General features: G+C 46.2%; 1 protein-coding gene and 1 long non-coding RNA gene across 2 annotated transcripts; one reads left to right on the forward strand and one right to left on the reverse strand.

The window, feature by feature from the left end:
• The first annotated feature begins 275 nt into the window (after positions 1 to 275).
• LOC139438018 (cancer/testis antigen 2-like) lies at positions 276 to 1024 on the forward strand. Its single transcript, XM_071212985.1, has 2 exons — positions 276 to 577; positions 895 to 1024. Exons 1-2 carry the CDS (start codon positions 276 to 278, stop codon positions 1022 to 1024), a joined length of 432 nt encoding a protein of 143 aa, XP_071069086.1.
• Positions 1025 to 16297: 15273 nt separating this feature from the next.
• LOC131277106 (uncharacterized) lies at positions 16298 to 17017 on the reverse strand. The gene is made up of 2 exons (XR_009184312.2): positions 16812 to 17017; positions 16298 to 16623 (listed from the first exon to the last, which is right to left on the reverse strand). It is a non-coding gene; the product is annotated as an uncharacterized lncRNA (long non-coding RNA).
• Positions 17018 to 18312: the final 1295 nt, after the last annotated feature.

Genomic DNA, 18312 nt, shown 5'->3' on the forward strand with positions numbered 1-18312 from the left:
GCATTTGAATGGAGTCCTGTGCTGAGGGTTACAGAAGTTCAGGAGGGAGCCTCAGTTTGATGCAGACTCCAATCCCTGTAGCAGGGTCCTCTAGGCGAGAATCAATCACTGCCCTGGAGTGATTGGTCCAGGGGCTTGTTTTTGCATGCGCATGAGAATGAAGTCCATCGCTAAGGGGCGGCACTTCCGTGAGGAAGGCTCCCTGGGTGGCAGGTGGAGAGGGAAGCCTGGTTCCAGCAGCTGTGAGTGAGAGGGAAGGCGCAGGCGCGGCAGCCATGCAGGCGGAGGACGAAGGCGCAGGCGCTGTGGGTGAGTCGGCCTACCCTGAAGGCCAGGGTGCCGTGGGTGACGCCGACCGCCACGAGGAGCCTGTGAGTGCTGACGACCAGGGCGACCCCAGCGGCCCTGATGGCCAGGGTGGCCCCGGCCGCCCCGTCTGCCAGAGCATCCCTGCTGACTCCGAAGGCTCGGGGGTCGCCAGCGGCCCTGGCAGCCCCTGTGACCCCTGCGGCGCGGGAGGGGAGGTCGTTGCCGCCGGGGGAGCCCCCCAGGCCGCGCGGGCACCACATGCCCCGGGGTCTGGTGGAGACGCAGTGCCGGGGGCTGGAGGGGCAGGAAGCCGACTTCTGACCTTGTATCCTTTACAGGGGGCCATGGGGGGCCAGGGCCGGCTCTAGGTGGAGGGGCTGCCGTGGGGGCCGGTCTGGGGGGCTTCAAGGGCGGATGGTGGAAGGGGATGCCTGAGGGCTGGAAGGGGGAAGGAGGCAGGCCCGAGCGGCCTGAGCTGACAGGAGGGGGAGAGTGGGCCACTGCAGGAGAGCTTCCCAGGGGCCAGGAGGCCTGGGGCCCAGGCGAAGGCAGCAGGCGATGGTCCCTTAACCCCGCCTCCCCCAGCACCCTCACTGTGCCCTTCGGGTCCGCACTGGAGGCAGAGATGACCTTCAGGTCCCTGATGCCTGATATCCACCGCCAGGGGCAAGCGGTTCGGAGGATCACCGTGAATGGCAGCGTCCTGGCTGTGTGAGTTCTGGACGGGGCCGGCTTGGAGGGGGGCGGTGGGTGCTGGGGCCCATCTCACCCCGTGTAATGAGGTAATGGAGACGGGGAGCCACCCTAGTGATGGATCGCTGGAGGGGCTCGTGTGGCCCTGGGCCTAAGACAGAGTTCTCAGCTTCAATTGGATAGTTGCCCCTCATTTACAGGAAGGGACTGCTGAAGACCTTGGCATCCTCTGAATTTCCATCAACACCTTCCTCAATGAGCTCTCCCTGATCGTGTGGAACATCCAGCGTATTGGGGTCCCATTTCCACGAAGCCTTGGCTGGGAGAAGAGACCTGAGACCTGATCTTGCATTCCTTCACAGGCAGTGCCTCCTTCCCTGGGGCATGTGTCGCTGGAGGCCCTGCCACTTGATTGTTGGCACCGAATGTGCGCTCCGGGCACACTTATTTCGTGTGGCGCTTAAATGTCTCTTAACTGCATCAAATAAAGCTGAGTTGCTATCCTTGTCTGAATTTCTTTTCATTTCCTGCGTAACCAGATTTTATTATCTTGCCTTTAGGTTGGAGGGGATATTCTGGGATTTAAGTACGCAAGTAGTGCAGAGTAAGTAAGATGATTTAGAAAATGTAAAATCAATTAAAAGCAATTCTGTTCTGCCATTTAGCTTGAACTACCGTCATTGCCTTGGAATGTTTTCTTAGTTCAATGATCAGATTTACATGTTAAATATATAACAATAATAATGCATGCTTGATAAAAGTTTAGCATTAATTTTCCCTGATTTTTTCAGTTAATAGATGACTTTTCCTCTTTCTAAAAATGAATAGAATGGATTCATAAAAAATACTTTAAAATCTAATTGTTGATTATTTAAATTGTTTCTAATTTTTCCCTATTATAGACAATTATTAAATGGCATTCATGTATTATTTTTGCAGGAATGGCTATGTACTTTAGATTACTAGAGGTAGAATTATTGAGTTAAATTAATTTTCTAGTTATTTTCAGAGCCTTTCGTATACAATATAAAATTATTGTCCAGAAAATATACCTTCCACCAGAAGCCTGGTGATAGGGGTTGACGAAGCCTAATATGAGACGGCCCTCTGTCGTCTCTCTACCCCTTCTGCCCCATCTCCCTCGGATCCAGCCACACTTGGCTTCTTGCCCTTTTCTGAAGCACAGCAGGCCCGCTCCTGCCTCAGGGCCTTTGCACTGGCTATTTGTAGTCAGGCACTTGCTTCCCCCAGGTTTCCACCTGGCTCACTCCCAGACCTCCAGGTCCCGCTCATACACCACCCTCTCAGCGAGGCCATCTTGGACACCCAATTGACAATGGTACCCACCTCCCCACCTGCGTGCCTCCCCCCACTCACCCTCATTGTACCCCAGCTCCTAGAGCAGTGCCTTCCTGCACAGAGTAGCTGGACACACTCACTTCTTCATCACGTCTCGCCAAGTTGCATTTCCTCGACCCAGAACGATCCAGGTCTGTCCCAGCCCCCATCTTCACCCTCCTTTTACAGGTGTGGGTGTAAGAGGTAGGCAGGTAGGAGCCCGTGGTGGGAGATGCAACTGGGACAGGAAGGAGCTGCCAGACTTTAAGGAGTCCTGGGAGCAACTGAAGCCCTGGAGGGGGGTGAGCAGAGGGGGACTTGACCTGCCGTGCAGCTTTGCAGGATCCCTCTGCCTCCCCAGCTGAGCACAGGCTGAGGGGGCCAGGGTCGACATGGGGAGACCCGCTATCCACGCAAGAGGAAACAGTGGCTGGGACCAGGGTGGGGAGAGTGGAGGTGTGGAGAAGTGAGCAGATTGTGAAGATATCCAGAAGGTTGAGAAAATGGGAGGTGCTGATGGACTAGAAATGGCCTTGGACTTCCCCAGAGTCCTGGGGAAATGTCCCTTTCCCGCACAGAGGGAGCCCAACTCCACTGCATCCCAATGGTTCTCATCGCTCACCCCTAAGCCCCCTCCAATTCCATAGCTTTCTTCTCTTGTTCTCATCCACGGTGCACCCCCTCCCAAGACGGGTCTGGTCTTGCTGTCTGCGATTCCTCATTTCAAGGCCCCCCTGAGCCACCCAACTGTCCGCTGCAATCAGAGTAGCTCCTGTGTTGTCACTGAGATCTTCTAGGTCCCATCACCTGTCTAGAGTGCTCATGGACACTTGTAGATGTATCCAGAGCAGGTGGGAGGAGATGACTGTGGGTGGGAGTTGATCTGGGCCAGGAAGCTTCAGAACTCAAGAAGCACCCAGGATGGGCAGGCAAAGCTGGGTGATATGCCAATTCTTTACACTTTCAACTTGATGAGCATGTGTGTGTGTGCACACGTGTGCACCACGTGTAACATGCACATTTAAATACCTAATACATGTTTGTAGAGCCACGTGTGTGTGTGTGGGGGGAGACTTTTCAGGGGCTCAGCAATCCTGGCCTGTGCAGGAGACTGGTCTGACCTGCCCACAGCTGACAGGTGAGTTTTAAAGGTACAGTTGGCTTTGTCTGTGAGCATACATGGGTGAGGCCAATGGAGGAAGAGTGGCCACTTCCCATGCCAGTAACTGAGGCGAAGCCAGTGGGATTTGGAGTGTACTTGAGGAGGATGGGAGCCCTGCCCTGGGATCCTGCAGGAGGGGGCTTATGAACTGGGGGGCCTGGGCAGGAGCCGGGAAAGAACCAGAGTAAATCTTTTGGGACGGCTTGCACCTGCACCTGCACCACCAGCAGACCCGGACCTTCCTTTCCTCAGAGCCTGGGGACTGGGGACGCCTCTTTCCTGGTGAGGAGTAGGTATGGCATGACCAGAGAAGCCCTCGTCCCTCCTGGTCACTGCAGCATGTCAGGGCGCTTGGCAATCCATCCAGAGGTGCCCAACCCAGGGGGCACAGGTGGTCTTATGGGAGCTTGGCCTTCTACGTGGCCCCAGAGGAGGGACACCGGGCAGCTAGGTGTGCTCAGGCCATGCCTCCAGGTCTCCAGCTTGGTGCCCAGGCCCAGGTGGGGGCCTTGGGAACACTCAGGGCAGAATGGAGAGTAGCAGGCAGGCCCAGGCAGAGCTGGCCGCTGGTCCAGGGTGGCCCAGGCAGTGCATCTCAGGGAAGGGACTCAAGGGGTGGTTGCCATAAAATCTGTCTCAACACTTTTCAAAGAGTTTGTATCATAAAGCATTTAAATGCGGTGCAAATAAGGTAGAAATCAATACCAAAAAGAAAACGCAAATTAGAGAATTTTCAGATGAGCTGTTCTGTGGGGTTTTAAAAGGAAGAATATAATTTGAGATGTTTCTCTCTCCAGTAAAAATAGGGAAGACAGAATCACTTTTGTAACAAGGACATTTTACTTTGCCATGTCAAGGTACTAGAACCTCTGAGCGATTTCCTTTGTTGCAGCAAAGTCAGGAGTTCTGAATCACAGAAAGATCCAAAAGCGGCACTACAGAGTGATGGAGGAACAAATTTATTACATGCGGGCCCAGGGAAGAGGCAATCTCCAAATTCTGAGCCCTGTTTTTTAGTTTCTTAGGTTTATGTAGGATTTCAGGTGGGATCAGCAAAGCTTTTCCTCATTGACTAACGTGTTGCTAGGTGAAATTTTGGAAGCAGGAGGGTTACACAGGCAGAATGCAGCTGCAAGTTTCCGGGCTGATTTACAGAAGCAGGAGGCGGGGAGTCACTCCGTTGATATCTTTCTACTAGGCCATGTTTCACAGGGTGATTTACAGAAACCAGGGGCACAAGTTGGTCACTTCACATTCTCCTGCAAGGCCAAGCCCTCTCAGGCCAATTCACAGAAGCGGGAAACGGCATGAATTGTTAGATATTTTTGCTAGGTTATGCTTTTTATTTCTCAACATTTCCTCCCTCTGAAGACCCTATGTACTTTTTATAATGTGTCCCTCATGCTAAGTGGAAAGACAACTTAAGGTAGTAAAGCATCCTACAGTGTACAAGTATACTAGTAAGATTAGTGTCCTTTCAGCTACTCTCCAGTCCCTGGGAGCTGTAGCTGCCAGTCCAGTCCCAAACTGCTAGCCGAGCAGTCCTAAGAGGAGTAGGAACCAAAGAGAAGAGGAGTTCATCTAGTCAGGTGATGGTGATTCACGGTGGCTCTGGGTAATTCAGATTTTCAAGAGGCAGTCAGGTAAAGGGTGAGTTGTCCAGTTGTTTTGTTTTTCATAGGAATGTGCCCTTTTATATCTAGTATGATGAATCCAAGGGCCAGTACCTGACACTTTGAGAGCAGTGGGGGTTGTAAGGATAGCAGTATGAGGGCCTGTCCAGTTTGGGCAGAGGCACTTTTCAGGTTATTTTTCACCCAAATGAGGTTTCCTAATGCCATGGGATCCTGAGACAGGACAGTTTTGTGGATTTGGGCTAGGGTGTTTTAACTGCTGGAGGAGAGAATCCTGGCCAGGTTTTCCTAGGAACCTGAGATTTCCCTTGAAGGTTTGAATAATTGGGGGTGGTTGTTTAAAGGGAGTTTCAAAAGGTGAAATGCCTGAGGGTGCTTGGGTGCAGTCTTTAAGGAGGGCTAATGGGAGTAGCTTTCCTCATAGGAGGGCAGTTTTTTATTTTTACAGACCTTGGTTAGGGCTGCTTTGAGGGTTTGATTTATGCCTTTTACTTTCCCTGACCTTTGGGGCCTGTATGCTGTGTGGAGGTCTTACTTCATCCCTAACATTTTGCTAGCTCTTGGACAATGGCTGGCAGGAAACCTGGGCCATTGCTGCTGCTTATGGATAAAGGCATCCCGTGCCGGGGAATTATCTGTCAGAGCAAAGCTTTAGTACTTTCCTTGTTTCTCAGTGTGGGTGGGAAAGGCCTTGACCCAGCCCGAGGAGGTGCACATTATTCCTAACAAGCACCTATGCCTTTGACCTGGCTTCACCTTGGCAGAGTCCATTGTTAAGTTCTTAAAGGGGCACCTCCTGCGTGTTGGAAGCCGGCCGGGGCCTGGCGGTCCTGGGAGGGGTCGCGTTCAGCGCAGGTTGGCCCCGGCTGCCAACAGTGGTGCAGAGCGAGGTCGTCAGGCAAATGCAGCAATATTTTCTGAGCAGGGCCTTTCCAGCAGTTATTCCCAGGCGGGCGAGCTGGTGGTATGGTCGAACCAGGGTGTACACGACCCCCTCTGGGATGCACGCCCTGCCATCTGGGAGGAGCCAGCCCCTTCTGGGGTCTGGTGTCCCTCCCCTTCCTTGCCCATTCCTGCTTCCCCGGGGTGCAGTTCAGCCTTTCCGTGCGCTGTTTTAAAAGGGACAGGTGAGGCACCAGTGGTGCGGCTGCAGCTCTGGGACCCCCTTGGTTGCCTGTTCAGCCGCCCCTTCGGCCAGTGCATTTCCCCCAGCAACTGCATCTGTTTTCCTTTGGTGCTCCCGATAGCGATGGGAATATGGAGAAACATGGGAAAACTACAACTGGTGTGACATATACACTGTGGTTAGCAGCAATACTATAATTTTCTTGCAGTAATGCCAAGCTCTACTGTGTTTATAAGGGAGGTGTATTGAAAAACAGTGCCAAATGTATGCTATGGACCATGATTGGTGGTAATAGTCTGAGGATTTTATCTCATAATCTGTAACCAATGTTCCACCAGGGTGTGGAGTTGTATGGGAAATCTACACATCTGCATGATTGTTTTGCAAATTCACAATATGTTACAAACATACATTTAATAAAAACTATGGATTGGGGGGAAAATACACCAAATGTACGATAAGGAATATAGTTGGTGGTTATAGTCTGACAATGCTCTGCCTAGTTTGTAACAAATGTTTCACACCAGTGCAAACAGTTGGTGGGGGGTGATGAATGAGACCCGTATGTGATGTTATGTGTGTTTATTTTGTAAGTTTGCAATCTTTAATATACACTTATTCTTTATGTGTATTCAAGTATGAATGATACACTTCAATTAAAAAAGAAAGAAGATGAGCACACAGCTAGCAGACAGTGAGAGTAACAATGAGTGGGGATTAGTTGCAAGATATAAATAAAATAATTCATTAACAACAAAAATTCTCTGCTATTGAAAGGGTGACAGGAAATAGTTTCATATACTTCTGTTTTCAAGAGGAACAACCACATTGAGGGGCAGTTTTGTACAGGGATTTAAAAATCCAAATTCCCTTTAATCTCATGATTATGTTGGGAATTTATGCGAAGCTTCCGAGTGTTGGCCCCTTCCCCGTCTCTCCGTGTGCTCCCCCATGATCTTGCCTTGTGTCGTGGTTTCCTGACTTCCACATCCACACCTGCAGCCTAAACCACTCCCTAAGCTCCTGGCTCTTATCTTCACACTCAGCCTCTCCACGTGGGTGTCTAATAGATGTCCCAAGTTAACACATCTGTGGTAGAGACTTAATTGTCCCCAGTACTGGCTCTCCCTTTCCTTAACAATAGTACTCCTGCATGTTAGGAATACAGAACTGCACATTTTCTGCAGCTTGAGGTTTTCATGGGATTAGGTTCTGGCCAATTGGATTGTGTGGCAGTGAAGTCTACTGCTGCTAAGAAGTGCTCCTAACAAAGGTGTCTACACTTGTTTTAATAACTCCCTCCCTTCTATTTTTTTCCTTTTTTTCCCCTCGTGGAAAGTCATTCACTGTTCTTTTTTTCATGTGAGGTGTTTACTCCTTAATATGGATGGATCATTGATTTGCAGCCTTCCTTTCCGGTCACCCCTCGGGCTGAAGTGTGGTTTGCTGGCCTGGCGAGGGGCGGCGGCCGCGGTAGGCCTATTCCAAACCGGTGCCCCCATAATAGGGTGGTTGGTCGGGCCCACCGCCACCCCTGAAGGGAGCTGGACATGGGCGCAGAGTGCCCTCGGGTCTCCCCTTCTCGGCAGCCATGCTTCCGCGGCCGCCCCTCCTCCCGGATGGCGCCACAAGATGCCTTGTGGGGCGGCACCCTTCTTCTTCTTCTCCCTGCGCAGGCGCAGGGCGGAAAAATCCAGTCTGCCCTTTTCCCTCCCCCCGACCGCAGCAACAGCCAGGCATGGGCGGAAAAATCCAGTCTGCCCTTTTCCCTCCCCCCGACAGCAGCAACAGCCAGGCGTGGGCGGGAAACTCCAGTCTGCCCTCCACCCCAGCAACAGCAGCCACCAATCACTAAACCCTGCCACTTCCCCCAGCAACAGCAACAGCCAATCCCTAATCACCACCCCTCCCCCATCCAGTACCGCCCACTGACCTTTCTCCGGCAACCAATCAGAACAGGGCGTGGCTTCGACCAATCAGCCTTCACCAGCCCCTATAAAACTGTTGCCTCTCCCTCAATAAAGTGGACTTGCGTGTTTACCTTGTCTCCGCGGTAGTTCTTCTGCCGTGCGCCCTCCAGTCCTGAGAGCCCCCGACAAGGGCCTGGCCTCCCTTGTCTCCAGTTCGTCGCCTGCTTCTCCGGGCGACCCCTTCGTTGCCGGCTTCGCCGGGTGACCCCGACAGCCGAACCGCGCAACCCCTGTGAGACCGACCCCTCGTCTGCTGCCGGACCGACCCCTCGTCCCAAGTGGGACCGACGCCTCGTCCCAAGCGGGACCGACCCCTCGTCCAAAGCTGGACCGACCCCTCGTCCACAGCCAGACCCCACCTCTACCGACCGAGCAAACCGTCGCATTCCTTCATTACTAATATATAAAGGTAATGTCTAAATTGCCCTCTATGGGAAGGAGTAGGGTGAGGGGGGTGGAATGTATATGGGGACCTCATATTTTTTGAATGTAATATTAAATAAATGAATAAAGACAAAAAAAAATAAATGGCCCTCTATGTGCAGCTTTAGCTGCTATTAACCTTCACAAGTTTTGAGATATAACTTTTTCATAATCATTTAGGTCAAAGTATATTCTAATTTCCAGTGTGATTTCTTCTTTGACTATGCGTTATTTCAACGTACATTCTTAATTTTTGGATATTTTGAAGTTTTCTGTTTACTCCTTTTCTTTGTCGCCTCTTTGTACTCTGGTCAGAGAACATATTCTGTAAGATTTCATTACTTTGCCATTTGCTTCAGGTCTTAGCACATGGTTCATTTTTGTAAATAGCCACGTGCATTTTATTTATTTATTTATTCAAATTCTACTCAATTTATTCATTTTTTAAAAAAATATTACATTAAAAAAATATGAGATCCCCATTCATCCCCACCGCCCCCACCCCATCACTCCCCCACAGTAACACTCTCCCCCATCATCATGACACATCCATTGCATCTGGTGAGTACATCTCTGGGCATCGCTGCACCCCATGGCTTATGGTCCACACCATAGCCCACACTCTCCCACATTCCACCCAGTGGGCCATGGGAGGATGTAGAACGTCTGGCAATTGTCCCTGCAGCACCACTCAAGACAACTCCAAGCCCTGAAAATGCCTCCACATCTCATCTCTTCCTCCCATTCCCCGCACCCAGCAGCCACCATGGCCACTTTTTCCACACCAATGCCACATTTTCTCAATTATTAACCACAATAGTTCACGAATAGAATATCATTAAGTCCACTCTAATCCTTATTGTATTCCTCCTTCCTGTGGACCTTGGCTTGGTTGTGGCCATTCCACATCTATGTCAAGAGGGGACTTAGATTCCACATGGATACTGGATGCAATCCTCCTGTTTTCAGTTGTAGGCACTCTAGGCTCCATGGTGTGGTGGCTGACCTTCTTCTACTCCATGTTAGCTGAGTGGGGTAAGTCCAATAAATCAGAGTGTAGGAGCTGAAGTCTGTTGAGGCTCAGGGCCTGGCTATCATATGTTCAGACCAGAGATTCAGATCCCCTAGATATATCTTAAACTCCAGCACCAACTATAATTCCAGTAAAGTAGCATAAAACGCTTGGGAAAAGAGATCCCATCTGAGTCCAGTTCCATCACGCAGAAACACCAGCTTCAAAGAAGGGCCAAAAGACATGGCAGTGAACTCCATCTGCCATGACCATAGAACCTGTGGGTCTCTTTAGCACTCAAAAGAACCAATTCCTGGGGTTGTATCTACTTTATCTGTCTCTGGGACTCTACTCAAGTGTGCATAAGGGCAATCCTTCTGACAACCTCCAGACTCTTTTTTAGAGATTCATAGCCATATAAATGCATTTGTCCTTTCCATTCCCCCCTTACTTTAGGTCAAACAGCATTTTTAACTCTTGTTATTATATGTAGACAGGGATATTCTGCTGGTCCGAGTTGAACCTTTAATTCAAGGTCATTTTCTAGTTACATCATCAGCTGGTACTTGGTAGCGATCCCTCGGTGCCAGGGAGGCTCATCCCTGGGTGTTATGTCCCACGCTGGGGGGGAAGGCAGGTCCACGTGCATTTTAAAAGACTATATTGTCTTTTGATATATTGATACAGAATATATTTGGGTTAGCATATTTATTGCTTTGCTCAACTCTTCTGTATCCCTACTGATGTTTTTGTATGTTTGTTTTCTCAGTTACTAAGAGCGGTATGCTAACATCTTTATTAGGAATTTATCTAATTGGCCTTTTAGTTCTGTTATTTCTTGCTTTTGAAGGGGAAACTAATGAAATAAAAAGCAAGTATAGAACAGTAAGGAGAACAAAAGTAAATTTGGTTCTTTGAAAGCAGTTAAATTTTTACAAGGTAAATCCTGTCAGAGTGGCACTCCTCTGCCCCCAGTTCTGCCCCTTCTGTCCTCTCCTCCCCTTTGCTCTGGCCCAGGAACTAGGCTCCAGGCCTGCTGACTTCTCAAGCCCCACCCTCCTGGCAGTGCCCATGTGCTCCAAGCCCACTGACATTCCCCAAACCGGCCGCAGCCACTGACCTTCTATGTCTCTTCATTGGGAAATTTTCTGTTTAACTTTTAAATTTCAACATGAATTTGTACTTGCAGTCAAGTAGCAAAGATAGAAAGAGAGCTCCCATATAATCCTCACCCACTTTCACCTATTTTTAACATCATGCATTATCACGATTTAGTGATCAAATCTAGGAAATTAACATTCATACAACTCTACTAAGTAAATTCAAGGCTTGAATACACATTCTTTTTAATCCCGGGCAGTGTGTTTGGAAGAAGATCGGGTGGAAAATAATGGAAAGAAAAATACTAAGTTGGCATCAATGCAAACTAAAAGGTTATAGATTTAGGATATTAAATTTGATCCCCATGGTAACCACAAAGAAATTAACTTAAAAGTCTACACAAAAGGAAATGAGAAGCTATCCAAAGTGCTCCTTGCAAAAGGTCGTCTGAACAAAATGAAACAATAATGAAGGAAAAGAGGAACAAGAATATGTAAGACATTCAATAAACATTTCACAAAATGACAGAAATATGTCTTGCTTTATTGGCAATTACCTTAAAAATAAATAGATGAAAATTACCAGACAAAAAGCAGAGATTGGCAGAATGGATTAAGCAAGATCCCACTATATGCTGTTTATAAGATTCATTTTAGAGGCAAAGAAAAAAATAGATTGAAAGTGAAAATTGGAAAATATTCCACTGAATAGGAATCAAAAGAAAACTGAGGTGACTTTATAACCAGATGAAATAGACTTTCAGTTAAAATTGTTTCAAATATTAAATATTGAGAAAATGATCAATTCCATAAGAAGATATGACATTTATAAACACATGTGTACTTTCCAGCTCCACTGTGCAGTTGAACCCCTCTGGGATCTTTTTCTTCTCTGTTAATATGTTCTTCAATTATGTTTGGTTCCTTTTCATAATTCCCATCTGTCTATTGATTTTCTCTTTGTCTAATCTATCATTTTCCTGATTTCCTTTAGACATAGGTATTTTTCCTATTTTCCTTTAGTTCTTTCAGCATAGTTAACTATTTTAAAAAATCTTTGTCTGGAATTTCCCAGGTCTGATCCTCCTCATTTAAGGTCTCTAATGCCTGGGCCATCACTTCCAAGGGCCTAAACATAAGAGCTAAACCCCTAAATGCTTAGATGATAATATAGGGGGAAATCTTCATGTCTTCTGATCTGGCAAGGAATTATTAAATATGACAAGGAAAGCAGAAACAGCAAATATGCAGTAGATAAATTAATTTCAACAAAAGTGCATTGAAGGAAATTATCATGAATGTGAAAATATAACTTCTAGAACGGGAGAAAATTTTGCAAAACATGTTTCAGATAAGGGCTTAATGTCCAAAATAGATACATAAGGTTGACAATGCAACAAGAAAAAGAAACAACTCTATTAAAAATGGTGACCTAAGGTGATCCAGGGCTCCATTCCCCCACAGAAACTTTGAACGACTAGCAAATGTTGGCAGAGTCATCTTCCTCAGAGCTCCGGAAAACAATGAAAAGGTTGTGTAACTGGGCAAGTACTGACTCAAGGAAATGCAACTTACAAACCAAACCCTGCATGCCCATGCGAACAAGACTGGGCTAGGCTGCCAGATAATGTGTCCTAGTCACCTTCATTGCTGCAAACAAGTCAGTCACCAGAAATGTGAGTGAATCCATCCTAGACCCACCAGCCTCTGGTCAATTCACCAGTTGACAAGAAAGGACTCAGCAAACAAATCCGTGATCATTCCAACCTAGCCCAGAAATAATACATGGTTATTGTCTCAAGTTTAAAAAAAAAAGCAAGGAACTTGAACAGACATTTTTAGAAAGGGGTCAATAGGAAAATATTAACCAAGTGGTCAATGTGAAAATATGTTCAGCATCATTATCCCTTAGGGAAATTTAAAAAAAAGATGACAATGGGATACCATTTCATACACACAAAGATGGCTATTAATTTTAAAAAAAACAGAAAATGAGAAGTGTTAGAGCAGATGCATAGAAATTAGAACTCTGGTGTGTTGTTGGTGGGAATGTAAAACGGTGTAGCCACTGTGGAAAGCAATATGACATTTCCCCAAAAAGCTTTTTCAAGGCAGAATGAAACTCCTGAATCAAGAAAAGAGATCACAAAGGAAAATTAATAGAATTCTCTGCATAGAAGTGAAGGCAAGACAATTGGGAAGAACATTTTCTATCTGAAAAAGAAAATAATATTATGGTTCCAATTTATAAACTTTATCTAAGTGGGTGAAAATGTTCCTCCTCATTGAAACATAAAAGCAAAATGAACAAACATTAAAAGAAATTCAAGAAGAAAGAAGCAAAATGGCTAATAAAAATATTCATCAAAATCCAGTCTTGGTCCATGTGTTAGCCAGGCCCTGGGCCTCAGCAGACTTGCATCTCCTACCCTCTAGTTTGTTGGACTTACCCCAGCCAGCTAAGACGGAGGTGGAGAAGGTGAAGGAGGTCAACCACCAGACCAGGGAGCCAAGAGTGTCTACAATTGCAAGCAGGACAATTGCATCCATCATCCATTGAGAATCTAAGGCCCCTCTTATTGTAGAGGGGCACTGGACATAACCATCCAAGAGTCCACAGGATGGAGGAATAGAGTATGGATTAGAGCAGACTTACCGGTGTTCTGCAGGGGAACTATTGTAATTAGGAAGGAAAGAAATTGTTTTAGTGATGTGAAGAGGGTGGCCACGGTGGCTAACGATAATAGGGAGACAGAAGAAGTGATATGGTGTGGGGGCATTTTCAGGATTGGGAGTTGTCCTGGGCGGTGCTGCAGGGATGGATGCTGGATGTTGTGTGTCTTGCCGTGGCCCACTGGGTGGGCATATTGAGTGTGAACTACAATGTGGACCACTGTCCATGTGCTGAAGGGGTGCTCCAGAATGTATTCGGTAGATGCAGTGGATGTGCCGCGATGATGGAAGAGTTTGTTGATGCAGGAGGTGTGGGGTGTGTGTGGGGGGGCTGTATATGGGGACTTCAGATTTTTTGAATGTAACATTTAAAAGAAAATAAAGAAGAAAATAAAAATAGTCTTCCTCAAAATCAAAGAAATGTGAATTGAAACAGTTGTTATAAATTTCATTGATGAAAGCAACAATGTGTTCAAAGTGAATATGTGGAACTCAGTGGTTAACCACTTGCTTCCCATGGAGGAGTTCCTGGGTTCAAACTCCAGTACCTCCTAAAGAAAAGAGCATTAAAATTTTTGTGGACAAAAGTTGCCATGGGAGCAAAGAAATGAAAATCCCGAATGCCCCGGAACAAACTCTCTGTATCAAATTCCTAGCAGTGAAATTTTGTGATCAAATGATGAATTTAAATTTTGATAGAAAATGTTAAATTCATTTGCCTGTAGATTATGTACACTTACTTGCCCACCAGCGATATGTGAGTGTGCTTCTCCCATTATCATAGCCACAAAACACGTGACTATGGAACACTTGAATTATGGCCAATCTCAATTGAGATGTAAGTGCACACATTGGATTTCAAAGACTTGGTATCAGTAAAGAATGGAAAATAGCTCATTAATGCCTGCTATTCTGATAACATGTGGATATGATAATATTTTGCATATGGTTGGCTTAAATAAAGCATATTACTAAAATTAATTTTGTTCAAGGGTTATTTTTGTATCCCTTAATAATCTACTAATTTTTCTCTTGCCCATTTTCTTATTAAATGTATTCCTGGGTATTTTATAGTTTTTCTTATCATTGTAAATGCATTTTGTTTACCTTTACTAGTTATTGCTTGTATTAGTGCAGGTGCTTGAATTGTGCTTATCAGTTATGTACTGGGCCAGATTACTAGTTTCTCTGATCATTTGTAATAGTTTTTCAGTTGAATTCCATTGTGTTTTTTAGGTGAACCATTACATCATCCTCAAATAATACTTTTACCACCTCCTTTATATTTTTATGTATATATCTTTCTCTTGTCTCATTTTATGGTCTACCCTCAGAAGAAGGTTGAACTGCAGTGTTGATAAAGGATGTTTATTTTGTTCCAGATTTTAATAGGGATCATTTAAGTGTTTTTCTAATTAATCGTAGTGCTAGAATTTGGGTTGCTATAAAGGTATCATGTTAAGGAAATTTACCCCAATATGATTTTATTGAGAGTTTTCTTTTGTGAAGCCAGCATGGGTATAGAATTTTGTTAGTGTTCTCTTCATCATCTGTGCAGATGATCACATGATTTTTCACCTTTGTCTACGAAAATGATGAATTATATTCATAGCTTTTCTAATATTTAACCATCCTTGCATTCCTCAAATAAATCCCATGGGTAAATAGGTTAAAGAACATTGGAGTTACCTGTATCTTAGAAGATTTTGTTGAATTTCCCTCTGAACTGGTGAACCTAGTGCTTTTTATAGGGGTTGCTTTTGAACAATACCCAAAAAGAGTTTCCCTTTATTGGGGTTAGCCCATTTATAGTTTCCTTAAAAAGTAAAGATTTCTCTGCTTTTGTAAACATATTGGTATAGAATTGAGTATGTATTGTCTCATAGATCATACAAGTTCCTCTCCCTTAGCACTAGCAAATTTGTAAAACTGACAACTTAAGTCAACAGAATTGGTAACAGAAGCTCCATTGGACGCAACACTGCAGCTCAGCATAGCACAGCTGCAAGCACAAGCTAGCCAGCAGGCAGTGGTGCATGTTAAGAGGTCAAAGCAAGAGAAGAAAGATTCCAGTGGCAGTGGCCACTGTCTAGGACTGTTGCCCTCAGTATCAGTTGTTCAGGTCACCCACAGAGGCAGGTGGACCCCCACCCCAAATTTTATTCAGAAGTCGAGACTGATGGACCCCATGTGCACCAAGAGGACAGGACAAGGTTGATTCCTGAGGTAATGGAGGTGTCTAAGGGGAGCAGGGCAGGAGGCTCAAGTAGGCCTGAAATGGCTTGAGAGAGCAAGGAAAGGAGACCAGCCTGGGCTTTTATTGTGGTTTGAGGAGGGGGCTGGGTAAGCACTCCTGTGTGAAGGGGCTTCCATGATTTGAATCCCCTGCCAGTGCCAAGGATGGAAGAGGGAACACACAGGTTTTCTTCTCTGTTTGTGCAGATGTAGGGCAGAGGAGATCGGGAAGGGTGAGGCTTAAAGTCTGTCAGAAGTCAACCATCACCAATGGAGTCGGATTCTCTTACATACTGCCAATCCACACACATCTAACAAAACATTTCCCCTCCCCATGGGTTCTGGCAGTCTAACCCTTGATGTCACCTTTCTCTTTCTCTTCTCTCAATTTACACAAGCACCAAGTCTTTTTCTGCTTGTTCAGGGACTCAAGTTTAAAGGAGGAATTTTTCTTCAATACTCAATCCTGACTCAGTGCTGATCCACAATGTCTGGATGGTCTGCCCCTAACCCTTCAGGAGCCCACCTCCCTCCCACCTCACACACCTGACTCTTCTCTTCCTTCCTCCTTTCCCACCGTCAGATAACCCACAGTGAGACATGTACAGCTCCTGCAAGGAGACATTTTTCACAACTTGTTTATTTTAACTTTATCACTATAAGTGTACCCTATTGTGTACGACTCATTCTCTATTCACATGTCATTTTTTCTGGGATCTCTTCTCTAGACACACTGGGTAATTCGAGGCCTCTGGGCTCTACGAGGCACAGGGAATTACTTGGACTGGCAGAGTTTTCTAGAGTTTCTTCTTTCTGGTTTGTTCTAATCTGATTCTTCTTCTTTTTCACCCTGTGATAGATGACCAATATTTCGAGAGGTTTTTATGTCCTATGCCTTTCTGAAATCTGTTGAAGGATGAGGTTTGCCCTCTCGATCATCTTCTTTTCCTGGTAGAGAAAGAGTGAGCCCAGGAGGGCATTAGTTTGGGAGGGAGTGGATGGGACATGGATGGTAAGGGGGCTTGTAATCAGGGGTGAGTGCTGAGGATGGGTTTATACCAGGCGAGGACAGTGGGAACGCTGGGGTGGGGAGTCAATGGGGAAGAAAAGGAGGAGGATGAGTAGGGTTATCTGACCTTGTTACTTTCTCTGGTTGTCCTTAAACTGTCTGTCTTCTCTGTCCCTCCGGTGCATGTGGTTGATTCTTTTGTGCTCATGATGGGGTTTTCTGTATCTGTTTTAGGCTCATCTTTTTTACTGGTCAGTTGTCCCATGGCATACACAATAGTGGCCTCCCACACTGCTCCTGACCGTCCTATATCTAAGTACCCAGGACAGGGAAAAACCACACCTTCAGCTTTGCGTGTCAGCAAGGTCTTCTCCCCAGCCAATGGTAGTCCAGCATGGCAGAGACATCATAAAGCAGCATTGCTTAGCGGTGGGGGAGGGGATGTGGGAAATGCCAAAGTGTTTTGGTTAGAGAATGGGGGCATTTCACCAGTACTTCAAAAGTCTTCCAAAGGGACCTGTTACCTCTCCTTATCCCTGATGGCTCAACTGTGGGTAGTTCACATGGCAGGGAGAGGGTGTTTCCCTCCAAGCCTTTTCCATTGGCCACTCCCATTCAGTGGTTCATTCTGTTCTCTTCCATTCTTCACCATTACCTACAATTTTGGTAGTTTCCCATAAAACCCCTTTGAGCTACTGTGGTTCTATTTAGGTCTCAGTGATGATGTGAATCTTCCCACTTCCCTCCAACAATGGTCCTGAAGATCATTCGCTACTTGGTTTACCATCAGGCAACTTATCCAGTGTATGTGTGTGTGTGTGTTTGTGGTTACTGGGTATATTTGGGGGGGGGGGGACTTCCATCCTGAACATATTGATAGGTTTCTTCCTCCAGAGAGCTTCAGATCAGTATTGGTAAAGTATGGGCCTCCTCCCTTGCCCATGGCTGAATTAACATCTGGGCTGTGCCTCAGGGCTGCCAAGGGTTTCCCTATGACTGTGAGGATCAGGATCTCTTTTGGAGATACAGGTATAGTTAGCAGCAGTAGAAATACTTTCCAAAGTCCTAGGATTGTGGCCTCTGAGCGCCACTTGCACCTGCTCTTCCTCCACATGAGTGAGGAAGACCGAATGGACCCCTGCTTTGCATAGGGTATTGGTCTTTCCCTTGAGCTCTCTATAGAATGGGGTGAAGACCCATTTGACTCACACCACCAGAGGTTACAAGGTAAAAGTTGTTACCTTTAGCGTAGTGTCAGGGAAAGTTTATCCTGGATTGAGACACACGATTCAATCTGTCATTTGTAGATTGGTCACGGCTTGAGCACATGATATCGGGCAACTTTAAAGATACTTCCAATTTCATAATGCTGTCCCTAAACACCATATTTCTAGCTTCAATTGGTTAGGTCTATGAGAGAGGTTAGTTAGAACTCAGCAAATGTAACACAATATCTCACAGACCAACAACCAAGCCAAGGTCCACAGGAAGGAGGAATACAGTAAGGATTAGAGTGGACTTAATGATACCCTATTCATGAACAATTGTGGTTAATAATAGAGAAAATGTGGCACTGGTATGGAAGAAGTGGCCATGGTGACTGCTGGGTGCGGGGAATGGAAGGAAGA

The sequence above is a fragment of the Dasypus novemcinctus genome, chromosome X, assembly GCF_030445035.2.
Source record: "Dasypus novemcinctus isolate mDasNov1 chromosome X, mDasNov1.1.hap2, whole genome shotgun sequence".
Classification (NCBI taxonomy): Eukaryota; Metazoa; Chordata; class Mammalia; order Cingulata; family Dasypodidae; genus Dasypus; species Dasypus novemcinctus.

What these genes read in the sequence shown, in the direction of transcription:
- LOC139438018 (XM_071212985.1), top strand. Translation starts at nt 276, where the DNA reads ATGCAGGCGGAGGACGAAGGCGCAGGCGCTGTGGGTGAGTCGGCCTAC. An exon ending in CGGGCACCACATGCCCCGGG is followed by an intron (nt 578 to 894) that starts GTCTGGTGGAGA and finishes CGCCTCCCCCAG; the next exon opens with CACCCTCACTGTGCCCTTCG.